Raw genomic sequence first — 19,268 nt, forward strand, 5'->3', positions numbered from 1 at the left:
GGAACAGGTGTCTCCATCCTGGTCTATGTATAAGGAGGTTCGGTCTTTAACCCTAGGGGGATTTGCTTGCTTTGAGTCTGATAACTGCTGATTCCTGTTGCAGTGTTTTCCAATCGCAAACAATATGAATATTAAAACCTTAAGCATCTGACAAGTTCCCAAACTGGTTTCTGGTGTTTTCTGAGAACCATGATGCATAAATAGGCCTAACCCAGAGCTTGAGAAGTACTATGTTGAGTTGCAAAAACAACCTAGACTATTTATTTGCTTTTAAATTGTATGTATTAATTTAGCATTTGTTTTAGCCAATATGTTGATATTTTGTACATTATCTTGCTATCACCACCTTTGTAGCTTGTACTTACTTGTATCTTGCATTTGTGCAAGTCTATGCCATATTATAGGCTATGGGCCTATCTGTAATATATTATAATTCACATTGTGACTAAACTAAACAGAAAAATTCACTCTTATTTTGAACCTGCCCATGAGGAAGAGCTCAGATCAAAAGTGAAAGTAGAATATCACCGAATGCAACGGGTTTCGAGGTTAGCCAGGTAGAGTTAATGTTTTTGAATAAAATGCGTTTTAGCTCACATATAAATATATGCATATAAGCGACATCTAGCCAAATTATTAGTTATATTGTCAGGAGCTGCTCGGTGATGTTAACACTCTTCGTCGTCCTTTCGTTGGTTTCTGGTGAGTTTTCGACATTTATTCGTTGGCCTATTCCTATATTCAGCCGAGCTGCTTTTATAGATCATGTGCATCTAGGCTATAGATTGTATATTGATTAATGAAATATAAACGTAATGTTTTACGACGTTAAATAATCTATTAATGGATTTCGCTTTCGGTTTTATTTTCAATAGTCTGATTTTTGTCAGATTTGGCTCCCCCTGCTGCGTGAAGTGAATGTACTGTCCTAACTAATGTTAAAGGGATAGTTCACCCCAAAATGAAAAGTAGCCCATGATTTACTCACCCTCAAGTCATCACAGCAGGTGTATATGAAATTCTTTTTTCAGACAAATACAATCAGAGTTATGTTAAAAAAAAATGTCTTCCAAGCTTTATAATAGCAGTGAACTGCGTTTCTGTTTTGAAGTGCATCTACCCATCATAAAAGTGCTCCACACAGCTCCAGGGGGTTAATAATTATTTTACTTTAAAGTCCTTCTGGTGCAAAGCGATGAGTTTGTGTGAGAAAAATGTTCGTATTTCACACGTTTACAAAGTAAAATTCTAGTCTCCTGCCAAACGGCCATACGCCGTCTACTTTATGATGGTAGATGCACTTTTATAATGGGCAGATGCACTTTTATGATGGTAGATGCACTTTTATGATGGTAGATGCACTTTTATGATGGACAGATGCACTTTTTTGATGGGTAGATGCACTTTTTTGATGGGTAGATGCACTTTTTTGATGGGTAGATGCACTTTTATGATGGTAGATGCACTTTTATGATGGATAGATACACTTTTATGATGGAGAGATGCACTTTTATGTTGGGTAGATGCACTTTTATGATGGATAGATGCACTTTTATGATGGAGAGATGCACTTTTATGATGGATAGATGCACTTTTATGTTGGGTAGATGCACTTTTATGATGGGTAGATGCACTTTTATGATGGAGAGATGCACTTTTATGATGGATCGATGCACTTTTAGGGATGTCAGAACGTAAATAACCATTCGCTGCCATTAAGCTTGGAGGAGCCAGGACATTTTTTAATATAACTCTGATTGTATTTGTCTGAAAGCAGAAAGTCATATAGACCTGTGATGACTAATTTTAATTTTTGGATGAACTATCCCTTTAATACGGCTACTGTGCTAACTACTGTTCTGTGGTCACAGGTCTGGAGGGAGCTGATGTGGTCCTGTCCTGCTCGCTGATCGAAGAGGGGGGAGGGATGGGAGGCATGATGGGTGGGGCGATGTTCAAGCGCACTCCCTCCACGCTGGTGTTCAGGGATCTGGTTGGGAATGCTGACCTGTCGCCAGAGCTTGTGACCCCATTTAACCCCCCCGAGACCCCTAATGCTGACGAGCTGATCTTTGAGTTGATGTGTAAGTGCAGTGAACCTAAAGTCAGTAAGAGAATATGTCTAAATCAAAAACATATAGAATATCTTTCTGTATTGCTTCTCACCCCCACAGTACCATCCATCCAGATTCCTAATGCAGACTTGCTTCTCCACGCTGATTGTAATGAACAGGAAGTGGTTTGTGAGATCAGCCGTTATGTTCCTCGTGATGCTGATTTGGATTCCCTCCCTGCTCATTTCATTGGCTCAGTTCAGCTGGACGGAGGCGGGATCAGTCTCACGCTGGTCCTCCAGACCCTTCACAGTGAGACCACACAATCCCAAACGCCACCACTTGTGCAGAGTACACTGAACCTGACTCTCAGCCAAGCAGGAACGTTGCTGACAGAGGGTAATGTTGAAATATATTATTATTATTATTGGACTATGTGCATAAATACAAAGGCTGCATCCGAAATCACATACTTCCCTGCTATATAGTAGGTAAAAGAAGTGTGTCTGAATTCACAGTACTCATAAAAGAATAGGCAAAAAGTATGCAGTTGACCTACAGTACTTCTTCCTGTTAGATACTGAAGTGTGTGTATACAAAGGAAACTTTACTATCCCATGAGGCTACGGGAGAATTTGTGAATGGCAGTGAAGCGATGTAACTGACGCTGGTTGGTCACATGATAATGACAGCATGGCAAATGTAGTGCGTCTGGATTACATTCATACTACACACACTCAAACTATATATAGAACATACATTTTTAGCGGCCATAAGTACGTTAGTAATTACTTATTCAAATTAAGTGTTCAAGAGTTTATGTGGTTTTGGATGCAGCCACAGTCTCAAGTATAGCTATATGCTATATAGTTAAACATGTTGATGGAAAAACAATATGAGATGGGAGGAAAAATTATATTCAAAGCTCACAAAACTTTGAGTTCTCTCACAAAATGTTGTGTTGCCCTGAGAAACTTCCAGGAGAAACTTAGTTGACGCAAACATAGTTTCCCATCCAAACTCTTTTTCTTTTTTTTTAAGTTTTATGGGTGAACACACATTTTCTTGGGGGAACATACAAGTTTTCTGATTTTTTATAATGTACATTTAGTTTTAATGAATGAATTTTAATACTTATGCATGTGTAATACAAATGAGAATGATAGTTGTTTCTAATTGGCCTCTTAACACACAAAACAAACACTACACATAATAAAAGATCACAAATTGAAAATAAACTTTATATTCAATGATTTATTTCTTTTTGAACAGATAAAACTTTCATGAAAACATTTGCAAGAGGTTTGTGAAAGGTGTCATTGCACATTCAGCTTTGTTCTCATTGCATTTACAGCATGTTGGTAGTGTGTGGTGTTTTGAGCACTTCGAAAAAATCGTTGCCAGATTCTTGTTATGATTTGCTCTAACTAATCTTACTTTTTGCATGGATTGTAATGACATTTTTAACATTTCTCCACCTCTCTCTCTCTCTCTTCTTAATATCTCTCCACCCAGTTGTGTTTGTGGTGTTCTCGCGAGTCCCATCTATAGTGGCTCCAATAGGGGCTGATGTGCTTTTAGACTGTGGCTTTAGGCAGAAGAACTCCGTCCCAGGGCAGGAAGTGGCACTTGAGTGGCGCTTACAACATAGAGGAAATGGGCGTAAAATTCTTGATATGAAAGCGAGGGAGGAGACGGACATGGCACCAGAACGTAAGTGAGAAGTATTAAAGGGATGGTTCACTTTGAAATTAATTTTTGGTATGTTTTAGCTTACCTCAAGGGCCTCCAAGATGTAGGTGTCTTTGTTTCCACGGTATTTTCAATTTTGATATTTTTAGGTCAAACCGTTCTTGTCTGTCAGTCATATTATGGAGGTCTATGGGGTCCACCTCAAAGAACATGCACAGAGAAGTCTAAATTAAACATGATTTAATGACTCGTAAATGTAAGTACACATTGATGGTCTAAGACACGAAAGGAGCGGTTTGTGTGAGAAAACGAACAGTATTTATATCGTTTTTACCTCTTGTAACCACAGCCACGTCCAAGTGATCTGAGGCCGCGGGCGCATCGGTCTGCGCAATCGCTGGAAAGTGCCCTCAGATCAGTTGGACGTGGCTGTGGTTACAAGAGGTAAAAACGATATAAATATTGTTCGTTTTCTCACACAAACCGCTCGTTTCGTGTCTTAGGCCATCAATGTGTACTTACATTCACGAGTCATTAAATCATGTTTAATTTGGACTTCTCTGTGCATGCTCTTTGAGGTGGACCCCATAGACCTCCATAATATGACTGACAGACAAGATCGGTTTGACCTAAAAATATCAAAATTGAAAATACTGTGGAAACAAAGACACCTACATTTTGGATGCCCTTGAGGTAAGCTAAAACATATCAAAAATTGATTTCAAAGTGAACTATCCCTTTAAGAGATAATTAAAGTAAATGACATATTTGTAAGCATAATATTGTACACTACAGTATTTGTGGACCGGGAAGGCACGAGCGCTGAAGCAGATCTTCTGGTGAGGGATGGGAATGCATCTCTGACTATGCAGAGGTTAAAGGTCACAGATGAGGGCACGTACATCTGCACTGTCGGCTCTGGGGAGTTTCAGACTCAACAGATCGTGCAGCTGCACATTACACGTGAGTCTTGAATGGTCAAAATTTCCCAGATGTTTTCTGACATCCTATAAAGCTGTTTCTTCTGCTGTGCATAGAAGCTTGTTTCTGCCACGCAATTAAAAAATAATTGAAGAAATCTCAGAAAAAAACTTGCAACTGTGAGTTGTAAAGTCATAATTGTGAGTTTATTTATTATCACAATTCTTAGAAAAAAGTCATCTCACCATTGTGATTTCATATCTCACAGTCAGAATTGCACATTTATATCTCAGAGATCTGACTTTATTTCCCAGAATTGTGTCTAGGCCTATATCAGTTCAGACTTTATACTGTAACTCGCATTTATAAAGTCACAATTCCGAGTTATAATGTCAGAATTATGGAAGATAAACACAGAATTGTGAGAAAATACATCTGAATTATAAGATAAAATTGTTTATTTTATATTGTTTATTCCATGGTGGAAACAAGCTTCCATAGCTGTGAACATGGAAATAAGCTCTTAAAGGGATAGTTCACCCATAAAGGAAAATTATTAACATCCTAAATACACAATTCATATTTAATTTTTTTTTTATTCTTTGTTTATATTATCATATTCTTTAAGCATAATACTTCCTATTTTTATAATGTAATTTCATTGTTACAAGTCTAAAGCTGTAAAAAAAAGTTTAAAAAATGCAATCTATACATGATGAAATGGATATGAAAAGTATCAAAAAATGCATGATGATAAAACTTTTAATGTGAGCTGCCTTCCAATAACAAAAAGAAAAACTGAAATCTGTTTTTATAAAAATCCAAACACTGGATTTACAGTAAGTGTTCAAGGTTGAAGAAACCCGTAAAATTGATCACATCCATAAATCCTACATTTTATGTGAATGTAAGTAATCAGAGATACTGTATCATGCCATATCACACTCCATCTTTACCCAGAACCTCCTCATGTCTCACTGTCTGAGGAGAAACTGATATTTCAGGATTCGACGCCTCTGAAACTGATCTGTCACTGTCAGCGTTACTACCCTCTGGATGTGCAGGTCAGCTCACTTTCAGAACAGCCACAGTACAATGCACTTTAGTGTCCTGACGGCCCTGTGCTCCTGTAGGTGGAGTGGTTTTCCCAAGCACCCTCTGCAGAAGAGCCCGTCTCTTTGACAAAAGAGTCCTCTCTCTCCAGCCATCGGCAGCACAGTGATGGGACATACTCCCTCTCCTCTTTCCTCACCCTACGGCCCGACGAGCACCATTCGGGGACGGTTGTCACCTGTAGGGTCTCACACTCCGCCCTAGAAACACCGAGTGATGTCAGTCTGACTGCTGAGAAAACTGAGCCAAGTAAGTTTTCCTCTTTTTTTTTTCAAATATGATTTTTTTAAATATAAATTTAATGTTTATCACCTAGCAAAGTAGTCATGGAGAAAGTGCCACTATTATGCTTTTTTGAATATTTCCTTTCATGTAGTGTGTTTGCAAGGTTTGCAAAGTTGCAAAGTGTATACTTCTCATTAATGAAGTTATTGTTTCCTGAAAGAAAGGATTGATTCTGAACTGCTGAACAAATTTGGATTTGGGCTGGAATTGATATGATAAAACCGATGCCAACATTACTGTTCGTATCTATGTGTATCAAGTGCTGAGGAAGCCTCTCCGAAGCCGAAATTTAAATATGTTGATAGACATTTTTTTTTAAGTGGGTTGACCAATCACAACAGACAGGGCCATCTGACCAATCAGAGCAGAGTAGATTTGCAGAAAGGAGGGGTTTAGAGAGACTGAATCTTCGAAATAACCTTTTTCAGACTCTTTGAGAAATGAGGGGATGTGTAATTTATATTATGAGAAAATTAAACTGTTTTTTTTTTTTTTTTTTTTTACTTGGATGCATGTAAACCTATTGTGAGAGAGTCCAAAATAAAATGAGGAAACTTTAAAATAGTATAATAGGGGGACTTTATTATGTAACATTTTAGTGATTATTGCAAATCTTATAAATAGTCATGAAATCTGTTGCATATAAAAGCTGTGGAACTTTTTGAATTTAACAGGAAAAGCCCTCTGGACTGTTATCTTAATGTTGGTGATTTCAGTGGGGTTTTTGTATCAAGCATTCAGAGGTGCAGGTGAGTTTCGTTTTTTTTTTTTTTTTTTAACACATCAACATGTAACTACGTATATATAATATTAATTCAGCAAGGATGCATAAACCGTGACTGTAAATAGTGAAAGTAAAGACTATTTTATATCATTGTTAGAATTTTTTTTTTAAAATAAATGTTATTTTTAACTTTTTATTCATCAAAGAAGAAAAAAAAAACAATGTTTCCACTGAAATTTTTAATATTTTCAACATTGACAATAATAAAAGACTGTAGTGTGATGCTGACAATTCAGCTTTTGCCACAGAGGAATAAAATACATTTTAAAATAGAATAAAATTATTTTAAATTGTAATATTTCACAATATTATTATTTACTATATTTCTGATCAGGAACTTTCAGAAACAAATCTTTTGAAAGGTACTGTATACCACAAAATGTTAAAATTTTTTATTATGATAATTTGTATTATTATTATTGTCTTTTAAGAGAACTGAGGACCCGTCTTCATGCAAACTTGGAAGGAGCCATTTTATTTTTTTACTTGATCCATCAGTCCGCAACTGTCTTCCAGTGGATTTATTTTCATTCAACCGTGGTACGTTTGTTTAATAGAAGTTAAATGTCAAGAAAGGTTTCCTGCGTAACTTATTCTGTAAGCATTGTTCATCTTCTGATCTACTGGATGTTGTATATTTGTTGTACATGTTCCTTGTGTTTTATAAATAAAAACAAGAAACAGATCAGGTTTTGTTGATGGTTTTACTGGCATCATCTACAGTATCAGGGACATACAAGCATGCTGTTTATGCCATCACAGTCTAATCCTGGCATCAGGGCTGATGGCATTACCCCTGTGATATGGTATATGCTTTCATTCATTCATATTTATACATATAACCAATTGATCTTATAAGAGAAATAGAAGACATGTCTATAGTCTCCAACAGAACAAAATATAAAAGTCTGTGCTGACGAAGGAATGTGAACCAAGAGCTGTATTTTGCATGGCAGTATAGATTATAATTTATGCTCTTTTTTTGCATTGATTATCTGTTATTTTCTGTACATTTCAGTACATTTTGGCAGGGTTGTAGCATTCACAACTTGTTCCCCGGTGAGGCTTTTCCACAGTACAGGAAAATGAGGCTTATTTTGTACAGGCAGTTAATAATAATAAACATATTAAAGGAGTCTAACAGTGGGGTTATTCTGCCATGCAAGTCAAAAGACAATAAATGAACACCTTAAGTTTTCTGTGTTCTCATTTTTCCCAGTTAACACAGTTATAGAATTTTTTCACTGATTGTTTTCATTTACTTGTGCACCTCCAGGTAAAAACACAGAAAAAAGTACAAAAGCTGTCACTGGGGCGGTTCTCTTTCATATGTAAGTATGGGGTAATAACGCAACATAAAGCACTGAGGCTTTCCCCTGATTGCTGCCCGGAAAAAGATTCAAAGCTACAAGAGTGTCAAAAACGGCACCATCTGGTGGTTAGTTACAAATGAAAGCAGTCAAAAACCTGTGAAAAAAAAGCTTCATCAGATAAAGCAGCCACCACACACACTCGGTAGTTTTAAATGAGATCTATTAAGCAAAATTCACGTTTACCTGGTGTTTGAACATAAATGTGTGTCGGCAGTGTGCCTATAATGGTAAAAATCCACGACTCCTCTCTTTTAATCCCCATAAATCATCATAGGCATATACACTAGATGTCGCCTTCAGGTTCTAAGCATGCGTTAAAACCGCCGCCATCTTGGAACAGGGGTCTTCATAGGAAGTAGCTAGGTAATGTCGTCGTTTATCTGACTCAGTGAAACAATTAGCTAAGTAGATAAAGTTGTTGCCAAGTCACGCCCCGATACGGGGCTTCACTGAAGATTGTGCTCAGGAAATTGTGCTGTGTGATATGTTCCTCAAAGATTCAGTTTCATAAAAAAGAAAAAAAAAATCAGTGTCATATGTAACATCAATACTTTTATGTACTATTTTACCGCCAGAGTGACCACTTTTGTAGCTTTTTTTGTGTGTAATCTCATTGCATTCTCATAAATGATCTGTCTAGTTGTGTGTTTTTTTTTTATTTTTATTTTAAATCTGTATCTTAAAGGTGCAGTAAGCAATTTCTAAGAAACACTGTTGAAAGTGGATCGGACCGAGAGCCACAACACACTTAGCCAGTCAGCATTAGGAGGCGTGTCCACTCATCATGGGGGAGGAGAGAGCGAAAGTGAGTGAGAGGGAGATTTGAAGAAAGACTGTAGAAAAAGAGATAGCTGAGAGACATTACAAAAGAGAAAAGTTTAGATGATTATCACTGGAGAAAAAAGGGTTATGATCAGGGAGGAGTTTTAGGACCCGGGTTAATATTAGAAAAGCTTTCGAGAGCCAAGACTGAAGTGGGAAGATCTGAAACAGACGCAGAGGTTGAGTTGTTTCTGCTCCATACGTGAGTAACATTGGTTTTGCTATGTTTCATAGAACCAAGATATGCCGTTGTTGTAATGTTAGCTAACGACAAACTCTTGCTTGTATATACTCTTGTGTACTGTCTGTTTTTTGTTCTACCTCGTCGTTCCTTAATCATTTTCACTTGATTTTGCTTCGCTTTAGCTATGATATTGAGACATCCACTCTTGCTTTGGGTGTTTGTGCATTTTGGGGGCGGAGCAATGAAGAAAGGTGTGTTTAATTGGGTTGATTTCAAATATCAACATTGTATTTCTCAGAATCACTTACTGCACCTTTAATTACACATAAAGAATAAAAGTCAAAGGCGACAGCTCATGAATCGACTCTAAGTAACAGGGGAATGGCAACAGCAGTAGTGATAATAGGATGGGGGCGTATCTGCAGGGACAGATTATGTCAGTATCAATTTATAAAATTTCTCTGAAAGGTCAGATGAGAAAGCTTTGGCATTACAGGGACAGAAAGAATGTTTACCTGACTTTACTATCATCTATTCCCCCACCAACACACACACACACACACATGCATACTGACTCTTTGTCTCCTTGTCTCTCTCTCTCTCTCTCTCTCTCACACACACACACACACACATGCACTACCGTTCAAAGGTCTAATATATCTTAAATGTAATTTATTCCTGTGGTGGCAAAGTTGAATTTTCAGCGTCATTACTGCAGTCTACAGTGTCTCACCACACTATCCTTCAGAAATCCGGATGTTGATTTGGTGCTCAAGATACATTTCTTATTTCTTATTTTTCCACGATTTTTTGAGAAATAGAAAAGTTCAAAATAACAGCATTTATTTGTCTTTGCTGTCACTTTTGATCAATTTTATGCTTCCTTGCTAAATAAAAGTATTAATTTCTTTCAAAAAATAAAAAATCTTGCAGACCCCAAACTTTTGAACGGTAGTGTGCACTGGTTCATCCTCCTACCTTGTCTTCTTCACAAGTGTCACCACATTTTTTTCCTTCTTGGCTTCTCCCACTTATTCTTAATCTGTTTTTGCTTCTGCTCTCTCTCTCTTTGCTCTTTCTGTGCATTCATGTATGAATGTCTGCAGAAGGTTTGAATAATGCAGGAGATTCCAAGAGGGAGGGAAAAGGAGAGAGGTAGACAGAAACTGAAAGATATGGAGAGCATGTGACGTGTTCATTCTGATACAGGAGAAAGGAGAGCAGACATCTACATACTACATACACACAAACACACCCGAGGGTGCAAAATGTCTAAATGATTGAAGAAAGGAGTATTTGGGAAATAGGCGGAGCTCATGATTGTGTTTTCTTCGTTCATTTTCTTATTTGTTGCAGGTGGATCGGCTCAAGAGAAGAAATACACTAGATGAGGAAAGATAAAAAGGGAGAGTGTGAACAAAAGGTGCTCGATATTCCATTGCAAAAAGTGTCTGTTGTCGGTTCAGTAGCCATACGTACGGTATGCTATAAAAAGGCTGGGTTGTTGGGTCAAATATGGACACACCCAGCCTTTGGGTAAATTTATTAAATGAAATTTTTAACCCAACGTTTGGGTTTGTCCATATTTGACCCAAAATTGGGTTAAAACATTTTTTAGAGTGTACCATTACGCATAACTGCCCTCAATGAATAATTCACCGTAATGATGCATTATGGAGCTTATGCTGAGTTGGTCCAGTCTGAGCTCTAAACTCATGCAGGCGGTCGGTCTGAGAACCAGTACTGATGCCTCTAATAAAGCTAAGCATCACTTAAAGAAACGTGAGCATCCCAGAATGCTCTGCGTGCCCACGGCAGGGGTGACATTCAAAACTACCTTCCTTTGCTATAGTAAATAAATTCTTGAATATGATAAAAATAATAAAATAAAAATGTCAAAACAATAAATCTTTAAAGATCAAAGCTTTAAAATGTCCATATAAATACAGAATCAGAAATCCAGTTAAATAATAAATGGTAAGAACAGGTAATTGTGCTATTATAATGCAATATGATAAATAATTGCCTTTGAAACAATTATAACTAACAGACGTTCTAGAGTAATAAAATAATAGAATATAATGGCAAAGTTGTCTGATCATAATGTGTAAAAGCACATGCTTCAATTAACCCATTAAATGATTCGAAACTCACAGAAAATGATTCCAACGAAGAGGACTCCAATGACACCCATAATAATCATCATCTGAGGGAGAAAAAAACAAAAAAAATTACACAATTCATCCATGACTCTACATTACAAGAAGGAGGACAGCAACACAAACACAATCACAAACATCCTGGTTATCAAGAACCATCAGATCAAGAATCTGACAGCAAACGATTACAAATCCTTAAGTTTAAGTGTATGTAAAATATATTTTAGGTGCCTGCTCGAGCAACTCAGGGACTGTGGGATTGGTTAATTTTATCATCTGCCTAGCGTTTGTCAAAAGTACCGACTTCAGTACCAAGAAATGTAAAAATGTGACGATACCAGCATTTCCCTCTGGCATTTTGAGCGCTGTTGAAAGGACTAAACTCTGGTTGGCCATTGCATTCACACACTCAACATATATGTCTGTGATTGGCTACAATGATCAACGCTTTACAAACATATTGTCTTCAGCGTACTAATATGATATTATTACAGTTTCAACTTAAACAACTTTTCAACTCTTGCTTTCCGTAGAACCAGGCCTGAGACCAGTATGTCCAGAGACGAGTATATGAGAATTTCACATACCAAAGCAATCCTTTCTTTTTGAGTTGTGTATTCTGGCAGGTGTAATGCTATCGAATAAATTACTCAAATCACAGGGATTTCAGGAGACGGAGAAACAGCCAAATCTCAGCAAAATATGTTGAAGATCTTGGTTGTTGAAATAATTAAAACGTGACTTTTTATATAATTAAATGGTTGACAATTTAATTGACGTCTCTGAGGCCCCGTCCACACTACAGCGCTTTCGTTAAAAAACGGAGACCTTTTGCTATGTTTGCACCTCCCGTCCAGACTAAAACGGAAAAAACAAAGACCTAAAACGGAGAAGTTTAGAAACGCTGCAGCTCCGTTTTGCATTTTAAATCTCCGGAGGGCGTTTTAGGCTATGTTTACATGGAAACGATTCTGAAGAGAAAACGCAAAAGTGGCTTTGCGTTATCACTTTTTATTCTGCATTTAGACTAGCGTTTTTGGTGGCAAATCCGTGTGCATGTGGTGACGCAAAAGAGTGTGAAATTCAATGTAGTATGGACTCCAGGCGGCTAGGTGGCAACTTGGAGCACTGCCACACAACAACACCAAGTCCACGCGCCTGCGTACAACCTTCACTGTCAAGCAGACTTCTGCGTTTTTACCGTTTACACAGAACGCGGCAGTGGAGCATTTTTAAGATTTCCACTCTGGAGGGTGGTTTCACTTTTTTGCGTTGTTAAGCCCCAAAACGCCATGTAAACGAAAGGCACATCCGATAAAATATTTTTACGTTTTTTCACCAGCGAGCATTCTCGTGTAAACAGGGCCTTTGTGAAGACGGGACAAACGATAGAAACGATAACGCAGAGGCTCACGCTCGGCTCTATGATTGGGTGTCATCAGTCATGACGTGTCTTTCCCTGATTCGTCAGCCACCCATCACATGACCCGTTTCCTGTTTACACCAGCATGCGCATGCCCAGTGTTGGTGAATGGTCACATGATCCGCGTTTTCAGTCGTTTTAATGTGGACGGAGATCATTTCTAATAAGCAGATAAAACGCTGGTGTGGACGGAGATCGTATTCGTTTTAATTCTCTGTTTTTAAACGAAAACTGGGGCCTGAGATTAATGTCACCGTGGTTCCCTCTCGGCTGAAATTGCGGGGCCCCCAGAATCATCACCAGCATTTGCCCCGTTAGCGACGGCCCTGCATGTATACACTGTATGTATTTTTACATGTAAAAATACATTCTTAATAAATCCCTAAACAGAAATTTAAAAACATCCTCTACAAGGCAGTTTACTTTAATATTAGTCTAGATTCGGATCACTAGTAACAAAAATCCTACTCATAAAGACAGTACACAAAGAGATGAATGATGTCCAAAGTTTCTCTGCATCAATCGGTAATTAGCAAAACCCAGAAGCTCCAGTTTCCACACATATTAAACTAATTAACACTAGCAGCTGTTCTGAGGAAAATCGCTGAGCACAGCATGAGCAATAAGCACTGACCTATTTACTTCTGCGCGTTATTTCATTCACACTATATAGAGCTCTGATACAGTAGAATTATCTATATAGGCTACTATTATTAATATTTTGAAATCGTTTCTACAAGTATACGTTTTTCATCTTATTTATATTTTACTTCAGCTTTATTATTATATTTTCAGAATGTCCCACCTTGCAGTTCTTCCACCAGTATTTGTTCTTGAGTTTGGCAGCACAGCTTTCGAACTGTGAAGCCCCGGCCTGTAGAGCATCTGCCCTGTCGTCTAGCTCAGACAGCTTCTGGTCTCGCTCCAGAACCTTATCCACATTCACACGCATGATATCCACCACCTGCAGACCACAAACACACAGAAGACATGAGCCAGGAAACATCGACACTGGACACTTGTGTTGCAAAAGCATTGATTCATTTAGGAAAGAAGTATACAGAAAGTCTGCAAATCTGCACGTCTATGTCCATCCATAGCTAATCCGTCCATAAACACTCACTCACCTCCTCCACTTGTGCTTGTGTCTGCTGTAGTCTGCGGTTGCTGGTGGTGTTTGGAGGGGGTGGAGGAGCGGTTCCTCCGGGGCCACCTGGGGCTCCAGGAGCACCTGCAGGGTTGGCATCATCTGCAGAAGACCTGAAAGACAATCATGACACATAAAAACTGTTGACTGAATTTGTTTAACCCTTACAAAAATTAACCATTTGTATAACCCCAGTTGTAATTTAAATACCATTGTTAAACTATGGTTGGTTAAGCAAACCCATAGTTAATTTATGGTTACCATGGTTTAACTACAATAACCAATTTTTTTGGTTTTATTTGTTGTAAAACCATGGTTCATTTTCATAATATCTCTCATTTGATGTTCCAGTTATGTCGAACACAAGGTAGGGCTTCCTAAAAGAGTTTACTACATAAATTTGTACATTCATTGCTTCTATTATTTTAAGGTCTAAATTTCTGGTCGACCGATATGGGTTTTTCGATGTCTACACAGGCTGATTATGTATCCATGTAGGCTAATCAGGATAAAGGTTCAATGTTTATTATCCATTGGTTATTTGGTCTTTATAACAAGGGAGGTCTAGTTTATAGGCTATACTGGCCAACCAGAAAATGTAAGGCCTGGTTTTCACAGACAGGGCTTAGATTAAGCCAGGATTAGGTCTTAGTTCAGGATATTTAAGTAGCTTTTATAAACATGCCGAAGAAAAAACATACCTGGTGTGACAAAACAATGGCACTGACATATTGTAAGATAGATCAATGGAAGATGAGTTCAATTATACAGTTTAAACATGCATTTTAGCCTGGGACTAGCATTAAGCTTGAGTTTATGTGAAACAGGGGGTAAATATAAACATTTAATCGTGACAGTTTAGTGTTAGGCAACTGAGAGATCATCCATGACTCCAGAATCTCCAAAAAAAATCGATAAAAAGTCACTCACACTCATGGGAAATTAAGATTGAAAACTGTTTAGCTATAAAGTTAAGTTACATATCGTAACGTTAGCAAAAAAAAAAAAAAAAAAAAAAAAAAAAGGTAGAATATTTCTGCGAAAATACTTACATTCTCTTTCAGAGTACCTCACCGAAAGGAAAAGAGTCAAATGGTGATACAATTAAAATGAAAACAGCGAGGAAGCGGTTGAAATGTTTAAATTAGGAAGGCTGATGTGCAGGGTTGAAGCGGCTTGCTGCTGATGCAGGATCCCCGCGCGACTCATCAGTGCGATTGGCGCATTATCGAGGCACGCGCTGGACAGAAGCGGTCGCGTGCTCGGACGCACGAGCACATAAATCCTTTTCAGTTTTCTCTACAAAAAGTTACAAATTTCAACGTGAATTAGAAAAACACAATGGTTAATTATAACATACAGAATTCAGGCTAATTTTGAGTGCTCTCACTGGATTCTGTTCTTCAGGCTGGTTTAGTGCAGTAAATGTGCGCGCGCTGCGCTCCTGCACTGCGTCGCTACTGAATCTGAACTCATGAAGAGGATGATGATGATGATGCGCTGCGTGTTTTCACTGCCCCCATTCTCCCTCTCCCTCTCCCTCTCTCTCTCTCTCTCTGTGTACTGCGGTACTTCAGTGAGTTCAGTGTGCTGAGTCGGCTTTTTCTTTCTAAGTAAGGGGACGTTTCTTCTCTCTGAAAACTGGTTTCTCCACATACCCATACTATACTTCTCAAGTCCTGCGAGTGTGGGTCGCATAGGCCTGGTTTCACAGATATATATATATATATATATATATATATATATATATATATATATTGCATTTTAAATAATAGAACATTTCTCAGTGATCGTATAAAACAAAATTCCATTTTTCTCGGTTTAATGAAAACCTGACATCTACACATTTTCCAAAGAGGACTATTTAGGCTGCTTCATTAAAAATGTGACATTTAGACGTTTTCTTCGGCGTGGATCCAGGCAAATGAATCCTTTTCACCTTGAAATTAAAAAATGTCAAAAAATTTTTTTTTTTGCTTTTTAAATAATAGACCATTTCTCAGTGATTGTCAATAAAAGAAAATTCAATTTTTCTCGGTTTAATGAAAACCAATAGGTCGTGATGGTAAGTTTTAAGTGTAAGTTTTACGTTTGAGGGGGTTTAAACCGTGACGTTTTCAAAAGTGAACCAACGTGATTATTTCACGTCTTGTCACCATACCGGGTTGAAGAAATATTGTTTAGACCACTTTAGACCACTTACCAAGTTTCAGTTTAACCCCCTCAGACCTGAATTATGCTTCAAGTTTCTGAAAAATAGAAAAGTAAATTTTACCAGCTGATGAGGTTTCTATAAATTAAAACAAATGAAAAAATATATATATAATCCCGTCCCACGAACCCACTATTTGTCCAATAACCCACTATATTTTTTAAAGTTTTTCCGCAGTTCATTCAATATGCTGCAATTGGACGCGGTCCCATCGGCAATCTATTGAATGGGGATTCGGTAGTGTTTTTGATAGACATTTTAATTAAAGTTCCTGTCATGATAAAAACTATTTTACTGCACTCAGAGAGGCCCCCTGAGTCTGTGGTACCAAGCGCCATCCCATAATTCCACCGTCCACAAACCCACTATTTTTATAATGGCATAAATGCTACATGGGATGTCCATACCACTGTCGTTTTTTTTTTCGGGCCGAATTTTTGAGTTTCGATATCTCAGCTCTGGAAGGGGCTAGAGCCTCAATTTTTGCACTCAGGTCTAAGTCTCATGGCCCTCTATCAGAATCCAGAGTTTTGGGAAGATTGGAGAAACTTAATTTGTCGCCCGAAAAAAAAAAAACGTAAGGGGTACCACTGTCGTTTTTTTTTTCGGACCGAATTTTTGAGTTTCGATATCTCAGCTCTGGAAGGGGCTAGAGCCTCCATTTTTGCACTCAGGTCTAAGTCTCATGGCCCTCTATAAGAATCCAGAGTTTTGGGAAGATTGGAGAAACTTAATTTTTCACCCGAAAAAAAAAAAACGTAAGGGGTACCACTGTCGTTTTTTTTTTTCGGGCCGAATTTTTGAGTTTTGATATCTCAGCTCTGGAAGGGGCTAGAGCCTCCATTTTTGCACTCAGGTCTAAGTCTCATGGCCCTCTATCAGAATCCAGAGTTTTGGGAAGATTGGAGAAACTTAATTTTTCGCCCGAAAAAAAAAACGTAAGGGGTACCACTGTCATTTTTTTTTCGGGCCGAATTTTTGAGTTTCGATATCTCAGCTTTGGAAGGGGCTAGAGCCTCCATTTTTGCACTCATGTCTAAGTCTCATGGCCCTCTATCAGAATCCAGAGTTTTGGGAAGATTGGAGAAACTTAATTTTTCGCCCGAAAAAAAAAAAACGTAAGGGGTACCACTGTCGTTTTTTTTTTTCGGGCCGAATTTTTGAGTTTCGATATATCTCAGCTCTGGAAGGGGCTAGAGCCTCCATTTTTGCACTCATGTCTAAGTCTCATGGTCCTCTATCAGAATCCAGAGTTTTGGGAAGATTGGAGAAACTTAATTTTTCGCCCGAAAAAAAAAAACGTAAGGGGTACCACTGTCATTTTTTTTTTCGGGCCGAATTTTTGAGTTTCGATATCTCAGCTTTGGAAGGGGCTAGAGCCTCCATTTTTGCACTCATGTCTAAGTCTCATGGCCCTCTATCAGAATCCAAAGTTTTGGGAAGATTGGAGAAACTTAATTTTTCGCCCGAAAAAAAAAAACGTAAGGGGTACCACTGTCGTTTTTTTTTTTTCGGGCCGAATTTTTGAGTTTCGATATATCTCAGCTCTAGAAGGGGCTAGAGCCTCCATTTTTGCACTCATGTCTAAGTCTCATGGTCCTCTATCAGAATCCAGAGTTTTGGGAAGATTGGAGAAACTTAATTTTTCGCAAGAAAAAAAAAACGTAAGGGGTACCACTGTCGTTTTTTTTTCGGGCCGAATTTTTGAGTTTCGATATATCTCAGCTCTGGAAGGGGCTAGAGCCTCCATTTTTGCACTCATGTCTAAGTCTCATGGTCCTCTATCAGAATCCAGAGTTTTGGGAAGATTGGAGAAACTTAATTTTTCGCAAGAAAAAAAAAACGTAAGGGGTACCAGTGTCGTTTTTTTTTCGGGCCGAATTTTTGAGTTTCGATATCTCAGCTCTGGAAGGGGCTACAGCCTCCATTTTTGCACTCAGGTCTAAGTCTCATGGCCCTCTATCAGAATCCAGAGTTTTGGGAAGATTGGAGAAACTTAATTTTTCGCCCGAAAAAAAAAAACGTAAGGGGTACCACTGTCGGTTTTTTTTTCGGACCGAATTTTTGAGTTTCGATATCTCAGCTCTGGAAGGGGCTAGAGCCTCCATTTTTGCACTCAGGTCTAAGTCTCATGGCCCTCTATCAGAATCCAGAGTTTTGGGAAGATTGGAGAAACTTAATTTTTCGCCCGAAAAAAAAAAACGTAAGGGGTACCACTGTCGTTTTTTTTTCGGGCCGAATTTTTGAGTTTCGATATCTCAGCTCTGGAAGGGGCTAGAGCCTCCATTTTTGCACTCAGGTCTAAGTCTCATGGCCCTCTATCAGAATCCAGAGTTTTGGGAAGATTGGAGAAACTTAATTTTTCGCCCGAAAAAAAAAAACGTAAGGGGTACCACTGTCATTTTTTTTTCGGGCCGAATTTTTGAGTTTCGATATCTCAGCTTTGGAAGGGGCTAGAGCCTCCATTTTTGCACTCATGTCTAAGTCTCATGGCCCTCTATCAGAATCCAGAGTTTTGGGAAGATTGGAGAAACTTAATTTTTCGCCCGAAAAAAAAAAACGTAAGGGGTACCACTGTCGTTTTTTTTTTTCGGGCCGAATTTTTGAGTTTCGATATATCTCAGCTCTGGAAGGGGCTAGAGCCTCCATTTTTGCACTCATGTCTAAGTCTCATGGTCCTCTATCAGAATCCAGAGTTTTGGGAAGATTGGAGAAACTTAATTTTTCGCAAGAAAAAAAAACCGTAAGGGGTACCACTGTCGTTTTTTTTTTCCGGGCCGAATTTTTGAGTTTCGATATCTCAGCTCTGGAAGGGGCTAGAGCCTCCATTTTTGCACTCAGGTCTAAGTCTCATGGCCCTCTATCAGAATCCAAAGTTTTAGGAAGATTGGTTAAACCTAATTTTTCGCCCGAAAAAAAAAAACGTAAGGGGTACCACTGTCGTTTTTTTTTTCGGGCCGAATTTTTGAGTTTCGATATCTCAGCTCTGGAAGGGGCTAGAGCCTCCATTTTTGCACTCAGGTCTAAGTCTCATGGCCCTCTATCAGAATCCAGAGTTTTGGGAAGATTGGAGAAACTTAATTTTTCGCCCAAAAAAAA

At 38.3% G+C, this 19,268-nt stretch overlaps 2 protein-coding genes across 3 annotated transcripts; one reads left to right on the plus strand and one right to left on the minus strand.

The window, feature by feature from the left end:
* The first annotated feature begins 488 nt into the window (after nucleotides 1-488).
* tapbpl (TAP binding protein like) lies at nucleotides 489-10,611 on the plus strand. Its single transcript, XM_039685284.2, has 9 exons — nucleotides 489-702; nucleotides 1,872-2,084; nucleotides 2,175-2,453; nucleotides 3,570-3,767; nucleotides 4,542-4,709; nucleotides 5,628-5,731; nucleotides 5,801-6,029; nucleotides 6,740-6,814; nucleotides 7,281-10,611. Exons 1-9 carry the CDS (start codon nucleotides 666-668, stop codon nucleotides 7,286-7,288), a joined length of 1,311 nt encoding a protein of 436 aa, XP_039541218.2. The 5' UTR covers nucleotides 489-665; the 3' UTR covers nucleotides 7,289-10,611.
* Nucleotides 10,612-11,310: 699 nt separating this feature from the next.
* Nucleotides 11,311-15,437, minus strand: vamp1b (vesicle associated membrane protein 1b). Of its 2 annotated transcripts, XM_089117530.1 has the most exons (5): nucleotides 15,348-15,437; nucleotides 15,010-15,256; nucleotides 13,938-14,070; nucleotides 13,616-13,774; nucleotides 11,311-11,434 (listed from the first exon to the last, which is right to left on the minus strand). In XM_089117530.1, coding segments are annotated over exons 2-5 (366 nt in total). In that variant the 5' UTR covers nucleotides 15,012-15,256; nucleotides 15,348-15,437; the 3' UTR covers nucleotides 11,311-11,362. The 2 variants fall into 2 exon arrangements, with proteins under 2 accessions (XP_088973656.1, XP_088973655.1); XM_089117529.1 differs by having other exon boundaries at nucleotides 15,010-15,401.
* Nucleotides 15,438-19,268: the final 3,831 nt, after the last annotated feature.

Source organism: Pimephales promelas, chromosome 12, assembly GCF_988280905.1.
Source record: "Pimephales promelas chromosome 12, fPimPro1.hap1.1, whole genome shotgun sequence".
Classification (NCBI taxonomy): Eukaryota; Metazoa; Chordata; class Actinopteri; order Cypriniformes; family Leuciscidae; genus Pimephales; species Pimephales promelas.